Below are 27,657 nucleotides of genomic sequence, written 5' to 3'. Positions count from 1 at the left end.
GGGACTAAAAAAAAAATAAATAATGTAAAGCAGTTAAATAAAGTTTGTGAAAAAATAAATTAAAAAAATTAGTCAAAATCCCAAAAAGTGGTTTTATTTAGTAAAAGTGCCAAAACAAATAACACACACACATATATATATGATATCCCCGCGATCGTAACGACTTGAACAATAAAATCAACACATTAAACCGCTGGATGAACGGCGTCCAAAAAAAAAACAACGGCAAAATTCTCTTTTCTCCCATTACCCCCATAAAAAATGAAATAAAAGTTAATCTAGAAGTCCTATGTACCCCAAAATAGTACGAATGAAAACTACACATTGGCCCGCAAAAATCAAGCCCACATACGGCCACATTGACGGAAAAATAAAAAAACAATACGTCTCTTGGAATGCGGCGATGGAAAAACAAGTAATTTTTTTCTAAAAAGGGTTTTTATTGTGCAAACGTAGGAAAACATAAAACCTATACATATTTGGTATCCCTGTAATCGTGCCGACCCATAGAATAAAGTTACCATGTTATTTACTCTGCATAGTAAACGGCGTAAATTTATAGCGTGAAAATTAATGCTGGAATAGCTGCTTATTTTCAATTCTCTCCTAAAATAAAGTTAATAAAAGTTCATCGATATATTATAAGCATCTAAAAATGGTACAATTACAAAATACAACTAATCCCGCAAAAAACAAGCCCTGATACGACTACGTCGACGGAATAAAAAAAAAGTTACGACACTTGGAATGCGACCGTGAAAAAACAAAAAACAATCCTTGGTCTTTAACGCGCAAAATGGCCTGGTCATTAAGGGGTTAAAATAAGTCTCAATACATAAAATATACACATTCGGTATCGTCGCGATCGGAGTAACCTGCACAACAAATTTATAATGTGAACGATGTAAAAAAAATAATAAAAACGGCTTTCACTTATTAATGTGAGGCACGAGATGTGAATTTGGTACCTCCATGTGCCTCACATTGATAGTAATTAACCCCATCATGTACCTCACACATTAACCCAATGTTTTCCAGAGAAGCATGATGGGGTTAATTACCATTAATGAGAGGCACATGGAGGTTCAGAATTCATCACACCACGCGCCTCACATCAGAAAATGGAAGAACTTTTTTTTTCATATTATTGTTGGCAAAGAATCGCTTTGGTATCGAGAATCGCACACTACACAAAGTATCGGTATCGAAGTCCAAACTCTGGTATCGTGACAACCCGGTTCCTAGGTAAGTGGATTTGAAGATACTTAAAGCAAGATTCCAAACAAACAGTCACACTATTGGCCAGTGTGAACTCAGCGCAAGAAGAAGTAAAAACTGGAGCTGGTAGTTTCCTTACCGAAATGATTCCATCAGATTAGTGCTGGCACCAGACAATCCAGATAATGGGTACCATCTTTCGATAACCGAGGATCCCCAATGAGTACTTTGAGACAGTTCTTGTTTAACCCACTCTGGCATTAAGACTTCTAAAGAAAAGTTTTAAAGTATGAATTCATGATCGGGAAATCTGTTAACTGGTCCCAAGTAATAAACACAGATTTATTTTTAATATTCCAAGTAAACCATCAAGGGAAATGTATGACCACTTGCACCTTCTAACAGCTGACGGTCAGGGGCTCAAGACTTGTTGCCAGAGACATGACCAGTATTTGCAAGTTACATTGGCCAAAAAGTTGCCATAGTCCAAAACATACACAATCTGCAATTACCTTGATATTGTTTTGTATAATAAGATCTGTTCTAAAGATCAAAGTAAAATAAAGAACTCCGGATAGACAATATTTCATGGAGCAGAGGTATAATACTGTGTGGGGGGCATAGTATATACAGTAGTATACAGCAGGGGGATATACGTTCAATGGCGTGACATGCCAATAGGGGGCGTGGCATGCCAATGGGGCGTGGTATGTCAATAGGGGGCAAATGATCATTCATTAATTGTAAGCAAGGTCGTGATTTTCATAATCGCCCAGCCATACCACGAGTTAAATGTTTACTGGCATCTGGATCAAGGAGATTGTTGGTCTCTTCAGTTCTGGTGAATACGTGCATATAGAGACATATCTTATTTTTCGGACTATAAGACGCACTCAGGTTTTAGACAACAAAAAAATTAGAATTTTTGTACATACGATTTTTTTTTATTTCATTTCTTTTTTTTTTTACATTGTGCTTGGGGCAAAATGGGAAAAGGTTTTTGTTTTTATAACTTTTTTACACTCCTGAAAATTTATCTAACTTGTTTTTTTTTTTTTTTTTTACACAATTTAATAGTTTCCCTAGGGAACTTGAACCAGCTATCATTAGATCGCTGGTACAATACACTGCAATACATGGATGAGTTACAGAAACAGCCTAACTTGCTGAGCTACGCTGTTTCCGTAACTCCCATAGTAGTTAATGGCTGTTACAGAAGCAGCGTAGCATGCTACGCGGTTTCTGTAACTACTATTAAGTTCTACGGGAGTTCCGGAAACAGCGTAGCTCAGAGAGTTACGCCGTTTCCGTAACTCGACCATGTACGCAGCTTTCGGAGCTACCGAGTTCTCATAACTCCCATTCACTTCTATGGGAGTTATGGAAACAGCGTAGCTCAGCGAGCACTCGGCCGTTTACGCAACTCCCGACCACCTAACCAGGAAGTGGCCGGGAGACAGCGGAGCGAGTAAGATAGAACGGCGTTTATGGGACCCCGTTCAAGAGATAGATGCGGGTCCCACTTCTGGGACCCACACCTAACTAACATTTATGACATACCTTGTGGATGCTTCATAAATGTCCTTCATGGGAAAACCCGGTATTGAGCACGGCATTGAACTAGTTAAACGGCCAGGAACAGCGCCTTCGCTGTTCCTGGTCGGTAGAGCAGCGTGTCAGCTGCTGACACCTGCAGTGTATGTAGTGGGCCCAGCGAGGGAGCCCGCTCCGCTCCAAACATCATCCCCTCCCCATGATGTGCCGGCACATCATGGGTCGGGAAGAGGTTAAGTAAGAAGCGGTCAGGGGGCCCATCGCTGCCGGGTCCCTTGACTGCCGACTAGAAGAAGACGCACTGACTTTTTAGCAAGATTTATTCTTGCTAAAAACGGCGTCTTATAGTCCAAAAAATCCATTAAGTGGTTTGTAGGAACTCTGTACATCATGAACTTTTAGTTATAGGTGCTGTGCATCCAATACTCTACTTGGGTGAAACTTATTTTTACGAAATATTATGCTTTGATGCAAAGTTGCATGAAGGCACCCATCAGTGTAAACTGGCATTTTTACAAGTCAGGTATCTACTTTCAAAAAGAATATGAGTATGGAGGTACTAGATCATTTCTGTTTTAATTCAGGTTTTATTTGTGTACATAAGTGTGTAAACTGCCCTGAAAACCATGGCAGCAGAAGGGCAGGCACTGTACAAGGAGCCAGTTAAACATTTTAAACCCAAAATAGTAAGGACCAAAGGGCATTTTTTAGGTGTATTGGCTACCTGGCTCCCGGGATTAATAATCCAGCCCCAAGTTACAGGACAGATCAGAATGTGTTTCCTAGAGGTTTGCACAAAGATCCAACCAAAAGATTTCTGAATATAGTGCAAAAAAAAATTACCAGGTGATGTAGTGTTTTCATTACAGCCAAGAACAGAGTTTACAATATCCTGGGGATCCCAACAGACACCTTGATTATTTTCTCCAATAGTTTTATCACAGAGTTTGTGAAACTCAACTGATAGGTCACGACAGATCACACTAAGGACAGCAGCATTTTCAGAAATGGGGGAGAGGATGCCTGTTCTGGGTAGCAAATCTTCAGCAATAGATATATCAGCAACCTGGAAAAGTAAGTAAAGTAATTATGGAAACAGAGAAAATCAAAATGACACGGTGGTTAAAGAATCTAAACAGCACTTTAGAGTTCACATGTAAGGCTTCGTTAACATCTGCATCGGAGGCTCCGTCAGGGGTCTCCATCACTTATCGAGTAAAAAATGGTGGAAAATTTAGTGCAGCACAACGGAAACCCGACGGAATCCATTAGAGGTCAATGGGTTAGATCAGGCGCCGATTGTGCCTGTCATGCAACAGATTCGGCGCTTCCGGTATTTTCGTTGCTCTGCTCCTATGACAGAGCAAAGCAAGGGAAACACTAAGCGCAGATGTGAACGAAGCCCAAGTTTAACCTACACAAACATTAAGTAACTTTGAAAATACACTGCTTTACTTATCATCGGATACTGGTTCTCACAAATTAAGGCACACCCATAAGGGTCTATTCACACAGTGTGGTCAAATTGGAGCAGTGTCGCAAAAAACGCCAGAACCATCATTCAAGCTTCAAAATTTCCAATATGCAAATGCTAAGGAGCGGTCATCATGCACAATTTTATCTTTAAGCGCAGTGGTAAAGACGACGCACCTTCACCCGTTGTCCAGATATTTGCCTTAAACCTGCTGGTGGATGCTAATGAGCTTGACTACAATGAACCTTAAAAATACGGCCCTCCAGAAAATCAGCCTCACAGAACACCAAAAAATAAATGCCCCCAAAAGTCTTTTCTGACCTCTTGTAGGACAAGCTGTAAGAAAATAATACAAATGCTCACTAACAAAACCACTAATAATTCCTGCCAACTAAGCACATAGTAAAACTCATTTTTTAAATGGACTCTACACAAACGACAAAACAAAAACCAAGCGGTGGAATGTGTTAGGCCTTATTCACACGACTGTGATAACGGCCGTGTGACAGGCATTCTTTTAACGGCCGTCACACGGCCGTTTTCAGAACAATGATGTTCTATGGGTGTATTCACAAGGCCTTTTTTTTTTTTCTTAACAGCCTGTGAATAATGGCCGTCAAAAAATAGGACATGTCCTATTTTTGGCCGTTTTAAAGGCCTGACGGCCCCCATAGAGGTCAATGGATCAGTTTTTAATGGCTGTCAATACATGTTACAACCGTTAAAAACGTATCTGTGACATGGGGATTTGCAAGGGAACTACTAGTTCCCTTACTGGCTATCGGCGGCGTGACGACACATACTCACAGATTCACCGATGCAGTGCCGACTTCTTCTGGTCTGGTCGCTAGTCTCGCGGGTTCTGCGAAGGCAGCGCGAGGACATCATCGCCTTCGCAGATCCCATGAGAATAGCGACCAGACCAGGAGAAGTCGGTGCTGCATCGGTGAGTATGTGGGGCATCCTATACAGGGGGGGGCTGTGTGGCATCCTATACAGGGGGGGGGGGGGGGGGCTGTAAATAGTGTCTAGGTGAAAAGCCTGACCAATGAAATTCATGAGTTTTTTTAACGGCCATGAAAAACTGATGCAAAACGGTTGTCAAACGGACTGGAAATGGCCAAAAATTGAGACACACTGATGCAAAATGGGCATGAAAAACAGATAGTTGATTCGTTTTTAACCCCTTCCCTCTTTGGCCACTTTTGACCTCCCTGAAAGAGCCACATTTTTCAAATCTGACATGTGTCACTTTATGTGGTAATAACTCCGGAATGCTTTCACCTATCCAAGCGATTCTGAGATTGTTTTCTCGTGACACATTGGACTTTAAGTTACTGGCAAAATTTGCTCGATATGTTCAGTATTTAATTGTGAAAAACACCAAAATTTAGCGAAAAATTGCAAAAATTAGCATTTTTCTCAATTTAAATGTATCTGCTTGTAAGACAGGCAGTTATACCACACAAAATTGTTGCTAATTAACATCCCCCATATGTCTACTTTAGATTGGCATCGTTTTTTGAACATCCTTTTATTTTTCTAGGAGGTTACAAGGCTTAGAACTTTAGCAGTAATTGCTCACATTTTCAAGAAAATTTCAAAAGGCTATTTTTACAGGGGGCAGTTCAGTTCTGAAGTGGCTATGAGTGCCTTCTATATTACAAACCCAAAAAGTCACCCCATTTTAAAAACTTCACCCCTCAAAGTATTCAAAACAGCATTTAGAAAATGTCTTAACCCTTTAGACATTTCACAGGAATTAAAGCAAAGTAGAGGTGAAATTTACAAATGTCATATTTTTCTGCAGAAATACATTTTGAATACAATTTTTTTCTATACCACAAAAGGTTTTACCAGAGAAATGCAACTCAATATTTATTGCCCAGGTTCTGAAGTTTTAGGAAATATCCCACATGTGGCCGTAGCGTGCTACTAGACTGAAGCACCGGCCTCCGAAGCAAAGGAGCACCTAGGGGATTTTGGGGCCTTATTTTTATTAGAATATATTTTAGGCACCATGTCAGGTTTGAAGGGCTCTTGTGGTGCCAAAACAGTGAAAATCCCCCAAAAGTGACCCCATTTGGGAAACTACACACCTCAAGGAAATTATCTAGGGGTGTAGTGAGCATTTTGACTGCACAGGTTTTTTACAGAAATTATTGGAAATAGGCCGTGAAAATTAAAATCATTTTTTCATGAAAAGAAAATGTAGGTTTAGCGATTTTTTTTCTCATTTCCACAAGGACTGAAGGAAAAAAAGCAGAGCGCTATTTGGCTTTTGGAGATCACATTTAGCAGGAGGCCAGGTCGCATTTACAGAGCCCCTGAGGGGACAAAACAATGAAAACGCCCAAAAAATGACTCCATTTAGGAAACTACACCCCTTGAGGAATTGATCTAGGGGTGTAGTGGGCATTTTGACCCCACAGATGTTTCATAGAATTTATTAGAATTGGGCAGTGAAAATAAAAACAATCCTTTTTCTTCAATAAGACGTAGCTAATTTTTCATTTTCTCAACAAATAAAGGAAAAAAAAGAACCCAACATTTGTAAAGCTATTTCTCCCGAGTACGGCAATACCCCATATGTGGTCATAAACTGCTGTTTGGGCACACGGCAGGGCTCAGAAGGGAAGGAGCGCCATTTGGAGTGCAGATGTTGCTGGATTGGTTTCTGGGCGCCTCGGAGCCCAAAATAGTGGAAACCCCCCAGAAGTGACCCCATTTTGGAAACCACACCCCTCAATGCATTTACCTAGGGGTGTAGTAAGCATTTTAACCCTGCAGGTGTTTTGTAGAAATTAGTGTGCACTCGATGTTGCAGAGTGAAAATGTTTTTTTTTCCATAGATATGCAAATATATGGTGCCCAGCTTGTGCCACCATAACAAGGCAGCTCTCTAATTATTATGCAGTGTTTCCCAATTTTAGAAACACCCTACATGGGGCCCTAATCTTTTGCCTGGACATTCGACCAGGCTCAGGAGTGAAAGTGTACCATGTAAAATGGAGGCTTAATTTGTCGATTTACAAAGTATTGGTTCACAATTGCAGAGGCTCAGATGTGAAATAATAAAAAGAAACCCCTGAGAAGTGACCCTATTTGGAAACTGCACCCCTCAAGGCATTTATTAAGGGGTGTAGTGAGCATTTTCACCCCACAGGTCTTTTCCATAAATGAATGCGCTGCGGATGGTGCAAATTAAAAATGTATATTTTTCCCTAGATATGCCATTTCAGTGACAAATATGTCATGCCCAGCTTATGCCACTGGAGACACACACCCCAAAAATTGTTAAAAGGGTTCTCCCGGGTATGACGATGCCATATACAGTATATGTGGAAGGAAACTGCTGTTTGGGCACATTGTAGGGTTCAGAGCGGAGGGAGCGCCATTTGGTTTTGGAGAGCGTATTTTGCTTGGTAGTAGGTTTGAATTATGCTGGTGTTTCCATTTATAATGTGGGGGTACATGTAAGCTGGGCAGAGTACATTAGGGACATAGTCAGGTGGTATAATAATGGGGTAAACAATAAAATGATCCATAGATGTGTGTTACGCTGTGAAGCAATCCTTTCTGCACAGGCCGGTGTCGCACTGATCTATGGCATCTTTTCTTATCCCCCTTTTGGTCCACACTCCGCACCTTTGCAGTTTGGGGAATTTTGCTGGGAAAGTGTTGCCTGGTATAATACGGCCACCCTCGCTTTTAGCAGATATGTTTGGGCCCTCCCCTTCCTGGTTCCCTAATTTTAGGTCGTTGATAAATCGCCTCTTGAAACAGACGAAATGCTCCCCTCTGATCTGCACAACTGCATTTTTTTTTTATTTCCTGACTTATTAGAGCCTGAACTAATTTTATTTTTTCATAGACGTAGTGGTATGAGGGCTTTTTTTGCGGGACGAGCTGTAGTTATTATTGGTACCATTTTGGGGTACATGCGACTTTTTGATCACCTTTTATCCTATTTTTTTTGGGAGGCCAGGTAAACAAAAAAACGCAATTCTGCCATAGTTTTTTTTTATCCAGTGTTCACCAAGCGTTATAAATTACATGTTAACTTTGTTCTGCGGGTCAGTACGAATCCGGCGATACCTAATTTATAGCACTTTTGTGTGTTTTACAACGTTTTGCACGATAAAATTACTTTTGTAAAAAGAATGTATTTTTTCTGTCGCCAAGTTGTAAGAACCATAACTTATTAATTCTTTTGTCGACGGAGCTGTATGAGGGCTTGTTTTTTGCGAGACGATAGTTTTTATAGGTACCATTTTTGGATACATGCGACTTTTTGATCACTTTTTATTCCAATATTTGTAGGTCAAAGTGACCAAAAAACAGAAACTCTGGTAAAGTTTTTTACGTTTTTTTTTTACACTGTTCACCGCGTGCAATAAATATAATATTTTGATACCTCAGGTCGTTATGGTCGCGGTGATACCAAATACGTATGGTTTACTATTATTTTTCAATAATAAAGGACTTGATGAGAGAAAAAGTGCGATTGGGTTTTATTTTATTACTTGAAACTTTTATTGTTTTCAAACTTGTTTTATTTCACTTTTTTTTTTTTACACTTTTTCTCAAGTCCCACTAGGGGACTTGACGATCCAACTGTCAAATTTTTTTTTCTAATACATTGCACTACCTACGTAGTGCAATGTATTAGATCTGTCAGTTATTCACTGACAGCAAGCCGATTAGGCTTCCATAATGGCAGAGCAGGAGGCCACTGTGTCTCCTGGTGCCATAGCAGCAGTCGCCAGTCCCGATTGCCCGTCAGGGCTGGCGATCTGCTATCAACCGCTAAGATGCAGAAATCGCTTTCGATTGCTGCATCGAAGGGGTTAACGGCAGGGATCGGAGCTAGCTCCGGTTCCTGCCATTACAGGTGGATGTCCGCTGTAACATACAGCGGACTTCCACCGCTGATGACGCCGGATCAGCTCCTGAGCCGGCGCCATCTTGCCGGTGGCTACGGAAGCCGATTAGGCTCCGTCGCCGGGCGGATCTTGACCGGCTTCCATGCTAGGCAGACCGGTAGGCCAGTATTAGGCCTCCGGTTGCCATTGCAGCCACCGGAACTCCGGCAATTTCATTGCTGGGGTTCCGATGAGCTGCAAACAGCTTAAATGTAGCGATCACATTTGAACGCAGCATTGAAGGGGTTAATGGCAGGGATCGAAGCTAATTTCGGTCTCCGCCATTACAGCCAGATGTCAGCTATCAGATACAGCTGACATCCGGGGATGATGGCACCGACTCGGCTTCTGAGCCGGTGCCAAACATTTGGCGTAAGTATACAACATTTTGCGGGAAGCACTGGCTTTCCATGTCGTATACTTACGACAAATGTCGGGAAGGGGTTAATGGACATTTTTTTTCACACTGTCGTGTGAATATAGCCTAAGGCCTCTTTCACACGACAGTGAAAAACGGCCATGTGATGGCCGTCCTTTTAACGGCTTTCACATGGCCGTTTTCAGAACAATGATGTTCTATGGGTGCATTCACACGGCCGTTTTTTTAACGGCCCGTGAATAATGGCCGTCAAAAAATAGGACATGTCCTATTTTTGGCCGTTTTAACGGCCTGACGGCCCCCATAGAAGTCAATGGATCCGTTTTTAACGGCTGTCAATACATGTAACAACCGTTAAAAACGGATCTGTTACATGGGGACTGGCAAGGGAACTACTAGTTCCCTTGCTGGCTATCGTTGGCATACTCACGTTTGCGGCGCTTCTTCAGGTGTGGTCACTCGTCTGTGGTCACTCGGGTTTGAAGGCGCCTCGATGACGTCACCGCCCCGTCGCACTGCCTTGCCAGATCCCGTGCAGACGAGTGACCACAAGTGAAGAAGAGGAGAGACGGCGCTGCTCTCGTGAGTATGTGGCACGATCTATAGGCAGGCTGGTGTGGCATCTACAGGGAGGCTGGTGTGGCATCTACAGGCAGGCTGGTGTGGCATCTACAGGGAGGCTGGTGTGGCATCATGTACAGGGAGGCTGGTGTGGCATTTACAGGGAGGCTGGTGTGGCATCTACAGGGAGGCTGGTGTGGCATCTACAGGGAGGCTGGTGTGGCATCTACAAGGAGGCTGGTGTGGCATCTACAGGGAGGCTGGTGTGGCACGATCTACAGGGAGGCTGGTGTGGCACGATCTACAGGGAGGCTGGTGTGGCACGATCTACAGGGAGGCTGGTGTGGCACGATCTACAGGGAGGCTGGTGTGGCACGATCTACAGGGAGGCTGGTGTGGCATCATCTACAGGGAGGCGTGTGGCATCATCTACATGGAGGCGTGTGGCATCATCTACAGGGAGGCGTGTGGCATCATCTACAGGGAGGCGTGTGGCATCATCTACAGGGAGGCTGGTGTGGCATCATCTACAGGGAGGCTGGTGTGGCATCATCTACAGGGAGGCGTGTGGCATCACATACAGGGAGGCGTGTGGCATCACATACAGGGAGGCGTGTGGCATCATATACAGGGAGGCGTGTGGCATCATATACAGGGAGGCGTGTGGCATCATATACAGGGAGGCGTGTGGCATCATATACAGGGAGGCGTGTGGCATCATATACAGGGAGGCGTGTGGCATCATATACAGGGAGGCGTGTGGCATCATATACAGGGAGGCGTGTGGCATCATATACAGGGAGGCGTGTGGCATCATCTACAGGGAGGCTGTAAATAGTGTCTAGGTGAACATGTGACCTTCCTTTGGTTGTTTTCAGGGGGTTGGGACAAAAAAAGCCGGACCAATGAAATTCATCAGTTTTTTTAACGGCCATGAAAAACTGATGCAAAATGGATGTCAAACGGCCATTAAAAACGGACAGACGGACTGGAAATGGATGAAAATTTAGAGACACACTGATGCAAAATGGCCATGAAAAACTGACAGTTGATCAGTTTTAAATGGACATTTTTTTTCACTGTCGTGTGAATAAGGCCTTAGGCTACATTTACACGACAGTGAAAAAAAATGGCCATTAAAAACCGATCAACTGTCAGTTTTTCATGCCCATTTTGCATCAGTGTGTCTCCAAATTTTCGCCCATTTCCAGTCCGCCTGTCCGTTTTTAATGGCCATTTGTCATCAGTTTTTCATGGGCGTTAAAAAAAAACCAAAAAATGGATTTCATTTGTCAGTTTTTTTTTGTCCCAACCCTGAAATCACTACGCCCATGTAGATAGTGCTGAAATGTCCCTGTAGATCGTGCCACCTGTAGCTAATGCTCAGATAGGGCCACAGTGAACACTGTAGATAGTGCCCATTTAGAAATGCCAGTGTCCCCTGTAGATAGTGTCAAACCCCCATATAGCACCCGCACGGTAGATAGCACCACCCCTTGTACATACCACCCCCTCCCCTGTAGATAGCGCCACTGTAGCTCACTGTAGGAGCGGAATCCCTCCAGCGGGTGATTCCTCATAGACGGAGCCCCTGACGTCTATGTCCATATATGGACAGTGACGTCAGGAGAGTGGAATCACGACAGAGAAGACCAGGGACTCCGCTCTAGGAGTAACACCATGACTTCACTGTCCATATATGGAAAGTGACGCCGGGGACTTCTCCAGGAGCTACAGTGGCGCTATCTACGGGGGATGCTCTGGCTGGGGATTCAATTGTTGAAAGCCCAACATCACTGTCCTATGGACAGTAATGTCAAGGGCTTCCCCGGGCTCAGCATTCAAAGTAGACCAGGTAGATCAGGTAAAAACGTATCCATTGACTTCTATGGGAGCCGTCCGGCAATGAAAACGGCCAAAAATAGGACATGTCCTATTTTTTGACGCCAATATACAAAGGCCATTAAAAAAAAAACGGCCATGTGACTACACCCATAGAACTTCATCGTTCTGAATGTAGGCTTAAAAGGCCTTCCAATGATCAATGATTATCTAAGTCACCGATATTAAATCAAGCAATGATCAATACAATTCCAGGGCTCTAGCACACAACGACACTGTGGTTTTCAGAGTATACCATGTTAAGGGTATGTTCACACGCAAAATCCAAAACTGAAAATTACGGATTTTACGATTTTCAACCTTAAATTTTTTTTTCTATCCATTTTTGGAGGGGTTTTTCTATTGACACTATGAAAGACAGCTCCAAAAACAGCTCAAGAAGTGACATGCTCCTTTTTACAGAGCGTTTTTTTACACGCCTTGCTTTAAAAAAAAAAAAAAAACTGCATAAAAAAACACCCCATCTGAACTTTCCGGCGTGTTTCCAATGGATTTCAATAAGCAGATGTTTAAGTGTTCAGCTACCGATTTTTCAGGTGTATTTCGAGGCGCTTACGACCCGAAATACGCGTGATAAAAAAACTGAGCGTGAACATGCCCTTAGACTGAAGACGAGGAGAATAACAAATGCAACAAGTGCAATACTGAATGCCAAAATGAACATCCTGTAAGAAATATTCCTGTGTGTACAGATCCACTAAGCTATTACACATAAGGAAAAGTTTTTACTTTACCAGGAACAGTCCATTAGATAAACTCGCGTTCAGAAGCTGTTTAAAGTGCAGGCATGAAGAATGGCAGCTGTCGGGCAAACTCTGCAACAACCAACTTTCCACTGTTAGTGGCCCAACTTGATTTGGATTCCAGTTTTGGGTGGTTCCTTTCAAATGGATAGTCATTACATTTTTAATATGCTTTTGAGATGATGAAATTGGTTCCAAGGTGACTGCACATTCCCATTGTTCTATTACACCTGAAAAAAAAAGCAAGAAGAGGGATTATATGTTGTTAACAAGACTTAGAACTAAATATTAAAGGGGTAGGTAGGCCCTTCCATATGCCATACTAGTGGGTAATAGTAGAGAGTTCTCCAGCTCTGGACCATCTATATTAGGCCCCATGCATATGGCTGCAATTTTGATCCGCAATTAGTCTCGACCCATTCATTTCTATTGCAAACGGACACATTCCCGTATATTTATGGGAAGGTGTCCGGGCTGTAAATACTTTGCATTTGCGGGCCGTGCTCCCATTATAAACGACAGTCCACAGCCGTTTGTAGCCGTAATCACGGAACGGGAATTCAGATACTGCGTGTGCAGAGGGCCTTAGTTAGAGGAAAAAGCTGCTTAGTAAAGGGCGGCTTCTGATCTAGGCGTCGTGAAATGTTACATTCCCCATGCACAGTGTGAGTGCTTTAGCAGCCAAATCCAAGGTGAGGACTTCATCCACTGGGAATTAGATTTCCGTTCACCAACTCTTCCTTACAAACCAACAGTGAAATAGTTGCGCAACATTCCCCGTATTGTCTGCCCGGCTTCTGATAACCCCATAAACCCAACTCCCCATCTCAGGGCAGACACTTCTCATTTCTTAACAGTGGAGCAGCACTGAAGGAGCGATAGACTGGTCCTAAAACATCTGTATCTGACTTCAGAAGTGATGTCACACAGATAGTTTGTAAATGGACCGTGAATGAGGGTATTGGGCAGCAGGGGATATTGGGTCATTAGTCAGTAACTGAATTCTAGGATGCCGACCACCTCTTAGGACAACCCAGCAATCTGTCCTAAGGTTGTTTTCAGACCCCTCCTGCAAACGTTAAACATACAATACTCGCACGAGTTACAAGATTACTATTATACCCTTTCTGGGTAAGTGATGTATATGCCGTAAATAACAAAAACACATGAATGTAAACATCCTGTAAAAATGCATTTTCTCATGCTGCAAATAAAAGAACAGCAATTCCTCGGATACAAAAATAACTTTAGAAAATCATCATACAAGAATATAAATATACTTTTTTTACCATTTTCAGCCTTAGTCAGTCATTCAGACAACAGCCCACATGTAATAAAGGCTTATTACGCCCCAATGAAATTGCAGTGGGTAGTTGGCATGCATTGTTCCCAATTTATTAAAAGATGCGAACATCTTATTAAACTCGGATGTATTTGGCATTGTCTATGTGAACTTCTTTTCATATCTGCTATGTGCTTGCCTCCCGTCTGAAATCTGCCTCTGAATTTGCAGATAAAGAGCTGCGAATGATCTTCACGGGTGAGTGCTGTGCATTATTTCTATACCATACATTTCACTACTCTTGCGAACAGACCCCAAAATATACAGCCTTTCCAAAATCGTGTTAACGTTTATAGGGCTTTTCCAATTGTCAGTTAACCTATAAACAGTTAATATAATGCTAGTGCTGCATTAATTTTTCTGCAGGTCAGAGCTCCACAATACCTGCCCCGTATGCAATGCTCTGTTCACACCTGTAGCAGAGCCTCAGTCACAGATCCCATCCGATTTGAAAGGAAGAAGAGCGTAACATGCAGCGATAGTCTTCCTGTCAAATAGGTGGAAACCAAAACAGAACCCGAAGTCAATGGGGTCCGTTGGCATTCGTGGTCAATGGATCCGGCACTGCGTCGTCGTTTCCGCTTTAAACGGAAACCAATATGCAGATGTGAGCAGAGCCTAAACAGTATGTCCAGATGAGGTCACATCCAGGGATCTCATGATCTAATCAAGTGACTATTCTACTTAAAGAGGCTCTGTCACCAGATTTTGCAGCCCCTATCTGCTATTGCAGCAGATAGGCGCTGCAATGTAGATTACAGTAACGTTTTTATTTTTCAAAAACGAGCATTTTTGGCCAAGTTATGACCATTTTTGTAGTTATGCAAATGAGGCTTGCAAAAGTACAACTGGGCGTGTTGAAAAGTAAAAGTACAACTGGGCGTGTATTATGTGCGTACATCGGGCCGTTTTTACTACTTTTACTAGCTGGGCGATCTGATGAGAAGTATCATCCACTTCTCTTCAGAACGCCCAGCTTCTGGCAGTGCAGACACACAGCGTGTTCTCGAGAGATCACGCTGTGACGTCACTCACAGGTCCTGCATCGTGTCAGTCGAGCGAGGACACATCGGCACCAGAGGCTTCAGTTGATTCTGCAGCAGCATCGGCGTTAGCAGGTAAGTCGATGTAGCTACTTACCTGCAAACGCTGATACTGCTGCAGAATCAACTGTAGCCTCTGGTGCCGGTGTCCTCGCTCGTCTGACACGATGCAGGACCTGTGAGTGACGTCACAGCGTGATCTCTCGAGAACACGCTGTGTCTGCACTGCCAGAAGCTGGGCGTTCTGAAGAGAAGTGGATGATACTTCTCATCAGAGCGCCCAGCTAGTAAAAGTATTAAAAACGCCCCGATGTACGCACCTAATACACGCCCACTTGGACTTTTACTTTTAAACACACCCACTTGGACTTTTGCAAGCCTCATTTGCATAACTACAAAAATGGTCATAACTTGGCCAAAAATGCTCGTTTTTTAATAAATAAAAACGTTACTGTAATCTACATTGCAGCGCCGATCTGCTGCAATAGCAGATAGGGGTTGCAAAATCTGGTGACAGAGCCTCTTTAAGCCCAGCTCAGATCACTAGTAGAGCCTCCCACACTTGGGTGTACAGAACCTGGGTCCTTGGATGATGGCTGCACACGATGTCAGAGGGACAAGCTTACACACAGCCATATCATTTACATACAGCACTGGCTATTCTGGAGCGGTCAATTAATAATTGCTTCTTAAAGGCTATGTACACCTTTGAAAAAGTTGTTTTTTTTGTGTTTGGTGCAACTTTATTACTTTTTATTTGAAATTAACATATGTTCATTACGTGTCATTTTTCCTTTGGTTATTCCGAACAAGGACAGCCAATTTGGTGTTAATTTTTTCCGTAGCTACCATTATATAAGTGGAGCCCTTTATCTGTGATTTTTTATTGCATACTAGAGTTTGTGCATTACTGCAAGCTATGTATACTTTGTTTTATCATTAATATAGGAGAGGCAACAGCTCTATTTAAAGGGGTTTTACTATCAGGGACATTTATGACATATCCACAGGATATGTCATAGATGTCAGATAGGTGCAGGTCCCACATCTATCTCTAGCACGGGGCCCCCTAAACCTCGTTCTACTGCTCTGTGTTCCCGCTGAAGCGTGTGATTTCTGACTGTGTTCGATGAAAACAGCGTAGCTCGCTGAGCTACGCTGTTTCCGTAAGTCCCATAGAAGTGTATAAGAGTTACGGAAACAGCGCAGCTCAGCGACCCACACTGTTTTCATCTAACATGGTCGTAAATCACACACCTCAGCAGGAACATGCTAGGGGGGGGGGGGGAGAATTTGTTGAATGTTTTTAAAACATACCATCAGCTCAGAATCAATTCTGGGATAGAGGTCTGCTCTAGCATAGCCAGTATATTAATTCTATTGCCATTAGCAGAGACTGACGATTACATCTATATGAGTGATAACGTTTCTGGGCTTATGTCGTTTTTAGAATATAGGATACGTGCCTTTAATAAAGGTCATTTTGATTATTAGGAATGATGTAAATAGAACAATTTAATGCCTGTTTAATGAACAAGTTAATTCTGTTAGTAGCCTGGAAAATAGGATTAGTTGCCTCATAGGCAAATTGGGTATGGTCATGTTGGATTTTTACGATCGTATTTCAGGTGCAGTCCTTGGAAAGTCGTTCATTCTAAACGACAGATCTGCATGCCATTAGCAGAAGCTTAAACCCGGCCACAGATCAAGGCAGATATCGAGCAGCAATTAATAGTTTTAACAATGTCATCCAGAATGACAAACTTCACAGAGCAACAATGAACGACAAGTCGATGAAAAAACGGCCTCTCTCAAATCTCTAGTGTATGGCCAACTTTAGGTTCTCTGTGCCCATTTAGGGCAGAAAATGTCCAAAAGTGCAGCTATATAAAGGGCATATACATAAATATAGAAATTGTGATCTTGTCCACTAAAAAAGAAACTGGCTCCTTGATTGTCTTCTAAGATCTACAATAATTAGTTCATGCCTCGTCTATATCGGTCTCTCTTACCAGGTGTCATGAAGGACACTACTCCATCATGATGCGGAAACCAGGACCTGTACTCCAGCTCACTGCTGAGAAGTGAACACAGCACGGAATCAAAGGGAATCTTCAAAGACACCCTGGAGGAGAAGAGTTGGTCTGTTGCTTGTTGGCATGAAGATTCCAGTAAACACTCAGATGGTATTATCCTGCCACCAACATGTGGCATTAGTTCAACCATTTTCCAGTATCCAAAATGATCACAAGACCGCCACACCTAAAGACAAAAACAATAATAAATATATTAAAAACAAAATGTGGACATTTTAGTGACACAAGCATGGCCATTTACAAAACTGCTCACATCTGCAGATCCGTTAGGAGCCTGTCGCAGATTCCATAGTATTGTCAGGCAAAATGACGGAAATTAAAGTCAATGGGTTATGTCGGGCGCCAGTTCATCTATGACAAGCCCTGACAGATGTGAACAGAGCCTAAATCGTATTTACGTACATCTGTCATGTGGTACCAGGATTTATTTTCATAGTTTTTTTGCACACAGCCACCTGTCCCACTATTGCAATATGTGAATATAATCGTATGTGGCTGGACAGGAGGAAAACCACTAAGACTTTTCAGTCCACTTTTTCTACATTTAAGGCTATTATAGTCAATGAATGAAATAGGAGTATACCGTTTTCAAACTGCACCCAGAGAACTCAGAAGCAGTACTGAGCCCCACACTCACATTCAGTAGTACAGATTACAGACCTACAGAGTGACATATGGTACCAGATTTCCAATAGTCATCACCTTTTTTGCTGTGCTTGTTGGTCGCAGCTTTTGTCTCTATCAGAAGTTAGTTAGGCAGCATAGAAGCAAGTTTAACTCCTTCCCGACATCCGCCGTATATACGGCGCACGTCGGGTTGGTGGGGGGAGTGGGGAGTATAGAGCGGGCTCACCCAAACTCTATAGAGCGATTGTCGGCTGTGTGTTATAGCCGACACTTCCGGGTAACAAGCGGGATCCCGTTTGTTTAACCCGTTAAATGCCGCGATCAATAGCGACCGCAGCATTTAAATGACTAAAAACAGGGCGCGACCCCCTGTAAAGTTCCAATGCCCCCCTCCGCGGTGAGATTGAGGGGTGCCGTTGGTTGGCATGGCAGCGCTTCATAGGAGGCAGTCAGAATCACGATATACTGCAATACGTTAGTATATCGTGCAAGCGATCGCTGGTTAAAGTCCCCTAGGGGGACAAGTAAAAACAGTCAAATAAAGTTTTTAATAAATAAAAAAAAAATTAAAAGTTCCAAAAAAAACTTTTCCCACAAGCAAAATGCAAAATAAATAAAAAGCTAATATAACTGGTATCGACGCATCCGTAAAAGTCTGAACTATAACAATATATCATTATTTATTCCGCACGATGAACGCCGTAAAAAATAAAAACCATCAAAATTGCTGTTTTTTGGTCCCTTCATCTCACACAAAAAATTAATAAAAAGTGATCAAAAAGTCTCACATACCCCAAAATGCTACCAATATAAACTGCAGCTCGCCCCGCAAAAAATTAGCCCTCATACCACTAAATCAACGGAAATATAAAAACGTTATGGCTCTCAGAATGTGGCAACAAAACTCACATTTTATTTTTAACAATCAGTTTTTTCCTTGTAAAAGTAGTAAAACAAAGAAAACTATATAAATTTGGTATCGCTGTAATCGTATTGACCTGCAGAATAAAAGGTAACATGGCGTTTTTACCACACAGTGAACGCTGTAAAAACAAAACCACCCAAAATATTGAGGAATCACTGTTTTTTTCCCTATTCCACCCTATATATATTTTTTTCTCATTTCCCACTAATTATATGGTACAAAAAATGGTGCTGTGAAAATGTACAACTCGTCCCGCAAAAAACAAGCCCTCATATGGCAATATTGATCAAAAAATAAGAGTTATGTCTTTTGGAAGGTGGGGAGTAAAAAACAAAAGTGAAAATCAGAAAAATGGCTGCGGAAGGAAAGGGTTAAACATGATCATACATATCTATGTTGTCGATTATTCTGCTAGCATAACTGAGAAAACTAAAGTTTTAATCACTAAGCCCTTATTCAAACGACAGGCTTTCCCGGCCGGGTGACAGCCGTTCATAAAACGGCTGTCACCCGGCTGCAGTAGGAACAATAAACCCCTAATGGGGCTATTCACACGACCGATTTTTTGACGGGCCGGGAAAACCGGCCGTCCAAAAATGGGACATGCCCTATTTTCGGCCATTCACCCGGTCGCCCGGCTCCCATAGAAGTCTATGGGGCTGGGTAATACACGGCCATCACCGGAATGTATCACGAGTGACAGCCGTGTCTACCGTCGCTCGCTCTCTCCTCACAGCGCAGAGTGCATGTGAGGAGGAGTTTATGCCATTCGAACCAATCGCTGTACGCAAGTTCCTACAATGTAGGGGTGCTGTATACAGGGGTACTGTGTGGCAGGGCCCGGGTGTACAGCAGGTGGAAGGGATCACTGCGCTGGCTCCCTTCCCATGCTTGTTTTAAAAGCGCCCTGGCCCGGCGACACCTCCCATGGCCGATGGCGCCGCTAGCAGCTGCTGTGGCTGCTACCGCTGTAGCGACGCCACTATAGCAGAGCAGGGAGGTATCTCCCTGCTCTGCTATGTGATAGCCCCACTTTAACCAAGGAGCGGAATCCCCGTGTGTTTGGGGATTCCGCTCCTGGACAGAGCGCTTGATGTCTCTGTCCATATATGGACAGTGACATCAGGGGAAACTCCTGAAGCAGAATCCCCGAACACTCTGTGACCGGGGATTCCACAGCAGGCGAAGCCAGTAACGTTCAGTGTCCATAAATGGACACAGACGACAGGCTTTCCCTGAAGTGGAATCACCGGCCACATGGGGATTCCCCTTCAGGAGTTGCCCCTGATGTCACTGTCCAGATATGCCCGGCCCGGATGCAAAACGGCCGACACTCTGACTCGGTCGGGACTCTGTCGTGTGAATAAGGCATTACGTGCCATATGATAATTAGATGCTAAGTGTCTGACAGTCGTTCTTCAACCAGGGAAGTCTCCTGGTTTTTTCCTCTAACTACCTCTCCCCTTTGCTCGAGTGACGGCTCTAGCAGTCCCCTCCGTCATACGACGTGTAATCTAAACTCTGTCACTCAAAAGCAGAGGGATGGATTTGGACACTTCCCTGGTTAAGGAACGACCAGCGGACACTCAATCTAATTAGCATACATCACGAGTGATTAAAATGTTCTCAATAATGCAGTCAGTATGATCGCCAACATTGGTATGTTTAATCTCGTTTTCATGTCGCCTATCTAGCGGTGTTAGAAGTTGGGGGGGGGACAAAACTGTCGACAAACTCACTTTAATTGGGTTTTGCCACTTGAGACAGAAAAAGCTATAAACAGCTGAAAAGGTGGGGGTACTGCCATCTACCAGAGGAACGTGCTGTTTTAACCCCTTCAGGACTGAGCCTGTTTTGGCCTTCAGGACGAAGCCGATTTTTCAAATCTGACATGTGTCCCTTTATGTGGTGATAACTCCGGAATGCTTTTGCCTATCAAAGTGATTCTGAGATTGTTTTCTCGTGACATATTGTACTTTATGTTACGGAAAAAATTTGGTCGATAAATTCAATATTTATTTGTAAAAAACACCAAAATTTGAAGAAAATTTGCAAAAATTAGCATTTTTCTAAATTTAAATGTATCTGCTTGTAAAACAGATAGTAATACCACACAAAATAGTTACTAGTTAACATCCCCCATATGTCTACTTTAGTTTGGCATCGTTTTTTGAACATTATTTTATTTTTCTAGGACGTTACAAGACTTAGAACTTTAGCAGCGATTTCTCATATTTTGAAGAAAATTTCAAAAGCCGATTTTTACAGGGGCCAGTTCAGTTCTGAAGTGGCTTTGAGGGTCTTATTTATTAGAAAGTCCCCATAAATCACCCCATTTTGAAAACTGCACCCCTCAAAGTATTCAAAACAGCATTCAGAAAGTGTTTTAACCCTTTAGGCGTTTCACAGGAATTAAAGCAAAGTAGAGGTGAAAGTTACAAATGTCATTTTTTTTTTACAAAATTCATTTGTAATAAAAAAAATTCTATACCACAGAAGTTTTTACCCGAGAAATGGAACTTATTATTTATTGCCCAGATTCTGCAGTTTTTAGAAATATCCCACATGTGGCCCTAGTGCGCTAATTTACTGAAATACAGGCCTCAGAAGCAAAGGAGCACCTAGTGGATTTTGTGGCCTCCTTTTTTTTAGCATATATTTTAGGTATCATGTCAGGTTTGAAGAGGTCTTGTGGGGCCAAAACAATAAAAACCCCCAAAAGTGACCTCATTTTGGAGACTACACCTCTCAGGGAATTTATCTAGGGGTATAGTTAGCATTTTGAACCCACAGTTTTTTTGCAAAATGTATTTGAATTAGTATGTGAAGATGAAAATCTACTTTTTTTCTGAAAAAAACGTAGAATTTTTTTATTTTTTCAAGGAATAAAAGAGAAAAAACACCCCAACATATGTAAAGCAATTTCTCCCGATTACAGCAATACCCCATATGTGGTAATAAACTGCAGTTTGGACCCACAGCAGGACTCAGAAGGAAAGGAGCACCATTTGGATTTTGAAATTCTGATTTTGCTGGAATAGTTTTCAGTGCCGTGTCGCGTTTGAATTGCACTGGAGGGAACAAAATAGTGGAAACCCCCGGAAAGTGACCCCATTTTGGAAACTACACTCATCAAGGAATTTTTCTAGGGGTAAAGTTAGCATTTTGATGCCACAGTTGTTTTGCTGAATTCATTGGAATTATTCTGTAAAGGTAAAAATCTACTTTTTTTCTGAAAAAAGGTAGCCATTTTTAATTTTTACAAGGAATAAAGGAGAAAAAGCACCCCAACATTTGTAAAACAATTTCTCCCGATTACGGAAATATGCCATATGTGGTAATAAACGGCTGTTTGGACCCACAGCAGAGCTTAGAAGGGAAGGAGCGCTATTTGTCTTTTGGAGATCAAATTTAGCTGAAATGGTTTTTGGGTGCCATGTCGCATTTGCAAAGCCCCTGAGAGGCCAAAACAGTGGAACCCCCCAAAAGTGGAAATTACACCACTTAAAGAATCTATCTAGGGATATAGTGGGCATTTAGACCCCACAAGTCTTTTGCAGGATTTATTAGAATTAGGCCGTGAAAATGAATATCAACATTTCTTCCACTAAAATGTTGTCTTTTTTCAATTTCACAAAGGATAAAGGAGAAAATGCTGCCCAACATTTGTAAAGCAATCTCTCCCGAGTACGGCGATACCCCACGTGTGGTCATAAATGGTTTTTCATTAGAAAGTAATTAACCCTTTCTGGACTGATCCATTTTTTTCTTTTCCTTTTTAGTTTTTTCCTCCCCGCGTTCCAAGAGCCACAACTTTTTTATTTTTCAGTCAATAGAGCGGTGTCAGGGCTTATTTATTGAGGGACGAGCGGTCGTTTTTATTGGTACCATTTTTTGGTACATACAACTTTTTGAGCACTTTTTATTACATTTTTAGGTAGAGCCAAGGTGACCAAAAAACAGTGATTTTGCCGTTTTAAATGCTTTATTTTTCACGTGAGACGCTCCATGCATCACCCCCCCCCCCCCACACTACGACATGCTATGTTGTGGTGTGCGCAGGGGTTAATGTGCAGCGGATGGTGCAGAGTAAAAATTACAATTTTCCACTCATATGCCATTTTAGTGCACTACATGTTATGCCCAGTTTGTGCCACTGAAGACGAATACCTCATAAAATATTAAGGGGGTTCTCCTGGGTATGGCGATGCCATATCTATGGGCGTAAACTGGTGTTTGGGCACGCTGCAGGGCTCAGAAGGGAGGGAGCAGCATTTGGCTTTTGGGGCGCAGATGTAGCTTGGTAGTAGTTCTGTTTGGGGTTTTACTGGTGTCTCAATATATAATGTGGGGGCATATGTAATCTGTGCGGGGTACATCAGGGTACATGTTATCTGTGCGGAGTACATCAGGGTACATGTTATCTGTGCGGAGTACATCAGGGTACATGTCATCTGTGCGGGGTACATCAGGGTATAATAAGAGGGTATAATAATGCAGTAAATAAATAATCCGCAGATATGTGGCCGGTGTCGCACTGATAAAAGGCGCCCGATCTTATCTGCTTTTGGAACACTGCACATTTTGCATCGCCATATTCTGAGAGCCAGAACGGTTTTATTTTTTTTCCACCGGAGCTGGGTGAGGGTTTATTCTTTGCGGGACAATCTGTAGTTTTCATTGGTACCATTTTGGGGTACTAGAAATTTTTTTGATCACGTTTTATTCAATTTTTTGGCAAGCAAGGTGACCAAAAACCATCAATTCTGAAACTGTTTTTTATGGCGTTCACCCTGGGCTATAAATTACCATTATATTTTATACCTCGGGTCGATACGATTACAGCGATACCATACGTATATAACTTTTTGATGTTTTGCAGCGTTTGTGCAATAAAATCACTTATTTATAAAATAAATTCTTTTTTGTGTCACCGTATTCTGAGAGCGACAACTTTTTTTATTTTTCAGTCAAAAATGCGGTGTAAGGGCTTGTTTTTTGCGGGACGGGTTGTAGTTTGTATTGGTACCATTTTGGCGTACATGCGACTTTTTGATCACTTTTTATTGTCGATTTTGGGAGGGGTGGTAACCAAAAAATTGTGATTCGGGCACTGTTTTTCGTTTATTTTTTTCGCGGTGTTCACCGTGCGGGAAAAATAATATTACAGTTTTATAGTCGGGATCGTTACGAACGCGGTGATACCAAATATGTGTACTTTTTTTATCGTGTTCATTTTTTTCCTATAATAAAAGACTTATTTTAGGAAAAAAAGCATTCTTTGTTTATATCACTTCTAACTTTTATTTTTACACTTTTTCAAAACATTTTTATTATCTTTTTTTTACTTTTTTTACTTGTCCCACTAGGGGACACTTAGACTTGCAGCTCTGATCGCTGCTGGAACACATTACACTACACACGTAGTGTAATGTGTTCTAACTGTCATTGTGACGTAACTGTCACACTGACATGAAGCAGAGGAGGAACGGCCGCAGGCTGATCCTCCGAGGCTTCCGTACATGGCAACCCGGAGGTCATTGTCTGGCCTCTGGTTGCCGTGAGAAGGATCGCCAGCCCCCGCAAATACATGTGGGGGGCTGCCGATCCGCTGTAAACCTCTTCAATGTGGGGATCGCAATCGACCACCGCATCGAAGGGGTTAATTGCCGATTTCAGCGGCGACAGGCCGCTGATCGGCAACAGGGAGAGCAGGGCTGACACCCTGCACAGTTAACCGCCGCTGCGGTGTAGCGCCGCGCGGCGGTTAACTGTCAAAGCACTGACGTTAATGAACGTCAAGGTGCGCGAAGTTACTGCACACATTGACGTTTATTAACGTCAAGGTGCGGGAAGGGGTTAAATACAAAATGTAAACAAGGTATTTGTCCAGTTGATTTGTCACTAACATTGCATAAGGGCAGATTTTTTGCCAGGTAAACTAGCAATACAGCATGTCATTCCGTACACGTTTGCTCCATTTAAACGTAGCGATGATCAGACTTATGGGGATAAACACTCGTTTACACAAGGCAACGACAGGGAAAGAGCAGCACAACTATGACTCATGTGTGATGTCACACAGTGCATGTCATCTAGTACAGGATCACGACATCACAAGCCATCATATAGTACAGGATCACGACATCAGACAGCGCATGTCATCTAGTACACATCATGACATCACACAGCGCATGTCATCTAGTACACATCGTGACATCACACAGCGCATATCATCTAGTACACATGACATCACACAGCGCATATCATCTAGTACACATGACATCACACAGCGCATGCCACCATCTAGTACAGGATCACGACATCACACAGTGCATGTCATCTAGTACAGGATCATCCCATCACACAGCGCATATCATCTAGTACACATGATGACATCACACAGCGCATGTCAACATCATGACATCACACAGCGCATGCCATCATCCAGTATGCATCATGACATCACACTGCGCATGCCACCATCTAGTACAGGATCATGACATCACAGCTCATGTCATCTAGTACAGAATCATGACATCATCTAGTACAAGCATCATGAGAGCACATGCCAGCTATCACCTCTGCCCAGTCGGAGGTGTCCAGCCAGTACAGGGTGACCCTCTTGTTGCTGACGATGTTCTGCAGCCCCCTGGACAGCAGCTTGTCCATCACTTGCTGGAGCCCCACGTCACCACCGGTGGCTGTGAAGTCTCTGAGCTGTGCCCGGGAATGGGGGCAGGGAGAGAGGATGAACACCGCGTTTTTACACCCCGAGCTGGCCGTCATCTCTGAGGGAGAGTCGGCTTTCTGGGGCTCATCTGCAGGGATCAGTCGTCCTCCTCGGCGGCTCCTCAGCACAGCTGGCTTGGCTGGAGAGGTGATGTCCGGCCTGTCCCACTGGAAATCAGACAACGTTTCCATCAAGGCGGTGTGGGTCAGGGTGGCCCGGCAGCTTGGAGTACTTGAACTTCGGCTAATACGTGCCCGCTCCCAACAGGCCTCCAGCTCCTCCTCAAACTCAGCCCAACTGCGGGGGCCCAGTTCCCGGAGGTCGGAGCGTCGCGGCGGCCTACAGCGGCCCCCTAGTGAGTTCAAGAAGCGGTAACTCCAGCGGACCTGGCCGAGGCCTGCACGGCATGTCAAGAAGTTCAGCAGCCGCAGCGACAACAGTTTAATCCTGTCTTTCAGGGCCGAGTCCGCTGCGTCTACCAGTAACACCACATTGTGAGAGGACGCCATTTCTGAACCCGATGTACGCGCTGCGAAGACCGGGTCAGTACGCCTCATCCACCGACTTCGCCATTTTCTTCTTTCTCAGTCACTGCGATCAAACCGGCCGCGCGCTATACTAACGTAAAATCTGATTGGCCGGTAGCATGTTGTGCTCGCACTTAATTGGTCAATCTGTCAATGGAGTTAAAACGCGAGAACAGGAAGAAACACATGACTGAAGTGTTCGCTGATGCGTGCTGATTGGTTAGAGCTTATGACACACTTCACTGATGCTCTTTGATTGGCCGAGGTTCATATTTAAACTTTTAAAGGGTTCTGTGATGTAACTGGAAGAAGGCCGGTGCTGATTTTATGATACGTTGTTGGTGGCGCGTGTACGTGAAGACTAGAGATAAGCATTCGGTTATAGACGCGAATTTTATTATTATTATTATTATGTGTTTTATAGCTAAACTACCTTGAAGAGACATGAGAGTTTATGATGATATGACCTTTAGCCGGCTAATACTGTTATTATTCTGCATCTGTGCCTGACCCCTTAATGACCAGCCTATTTTGGACCTTAAAGAGGCTCTGTCACCAGATTTTGCAACCCCTATCTGCTATTGCAGCAGATCGGCGCTGCAATGTAGATTACAGTAACGTTTTTATTTTTAAAAAACGAGCATTTTTGGCCAAGTTATGACCATTTTTGTATTTATGCAAATGAGGCTTGCAAAAGTACAACTGGGCGTGTTTACAGTAAAAGTCCAACTGGGCGTGTATTATGTGCGTACATCGGGGCGTGTTTACTAGCTGGGCGTTCTGACGAGAAGTATCATCCACTGTATCGGCGATTCCACAGAATAAATTGACATGCGGCTTAAAAAGTCACACGGCAGGTCCATTTTTTTTGCAGCGTGTGAATGAGATTTGTTCTAATCTCATCCACTCTGCTGCGACTGTAATACGCTGTGGATTTTCCACAATAAAATGTGTTGCATAAAATCCGCAGTGTTCATGCCTAGTGTGTTCCTACCCTAAGGCCGGATTTACACGAGCGTGTGCTTTTTGCGCGCGCAAAATACGTGGCATTTTGCACATGCAAAAGGTCATAACCGCTCCGTGTGTCAGCAGCGTATGATGCGTGGCTGCGTGATTTTCGCGCAGCCGCCATCATTATGACACTCTGTTTGTATGTTTGTAGCACGTGGTGCTTTTCTGTTTTCATTCATAGTTCATACGGCTGCGGAAGTGCTGGGCGTGATTTTCACGCACCCATTGACTTCAATGTGTGCGTGATGCGCGAACAATGCACAAATATCGGACATGTCGTCAGTTTTACGCAGCGGACACACGGACACACACTGCGTGAAAATCACTGACAGTCTGCACGGCCCCATAGAGTAACATAGGTCCGTGCGAGGCGCGTGAAAATCACCCGCGTTGCACGGATGTATTACACGTTCGTCTGAATAAGCCCTAACAATAAGGCCCAGTTCACACAGTTTTTGGGCCTTGATATTGACTCGGACACTGCGTCAGAATCAGCACCAAAAAACTTCCAAAACCGCCTCCCATTGATTTAATCTGAAATCAATGGGAGCCAGTCGCGGAAAAAAGAAAAAGCAGCATGTCCTTTCTTGCTGCGGT

At 43.2% G+C, this 27,657-nt stretch overlaps 1 protein-coding gene across 1 annotated transcript in view; it reads right to left on the bottom strand.

The window, feature by feature from the left end:
* TICRR (TOPBP1 interacting checkpoint and replication regulator) overlaps positions 1-26,199 on the bottom strand; it is an 82,850-nt gene extending 56,651 nt beyond the window's left edge. Inside the window, exons 1-5 of the mRNA XM_075858181.1 lie at positions 25,372-26,199; positions 17,154-17,403; positions 12,748-12,986; positions 3,616-3,838; positions 1,358-1,487 (exon numbers count right to left, since the gene is read on the bottom strand). Coding sequence (XP_075714296.1) covers positions 1,358-1,487; positions 3,616-3,838; positions 12,748-12,986; positions 17,154-17,403; positions 25,372-26,079 — 1,550 coding nt within the window. The 5' untranslated portion in view covers positions 26,080-26,199. The remainder of the gene's footprint in view (positions 1-1,357; positions 1,488-3,615; positions 3,839-12,747; positions 12,987-17,153; positions 17,404-25,371) is intronic.
* Between the last annotated feature and the right edge of the window lie 1,458 nt (positions 26,200-27,657).

Source organism: Rhinoderma darwinii, chromosome 3, assembly GCF_050947455.1.
Source record: "Rhinoderma darwinii isolate aRhiDar2 chromosome 3, aRhiDar2.hap1, whole genome shotgun sequence".
NCBI classification, from domain to species: domain Eukaryota; kingdom Metazoa; phylum Chordata; class Amphibia; order Anura; family Rhinodermatidae; genus Rhinoderma; species Rhinoderma darwinii.
This window is presented reverse-complemented; position numbering and strand designations above follow the sequence as displayed.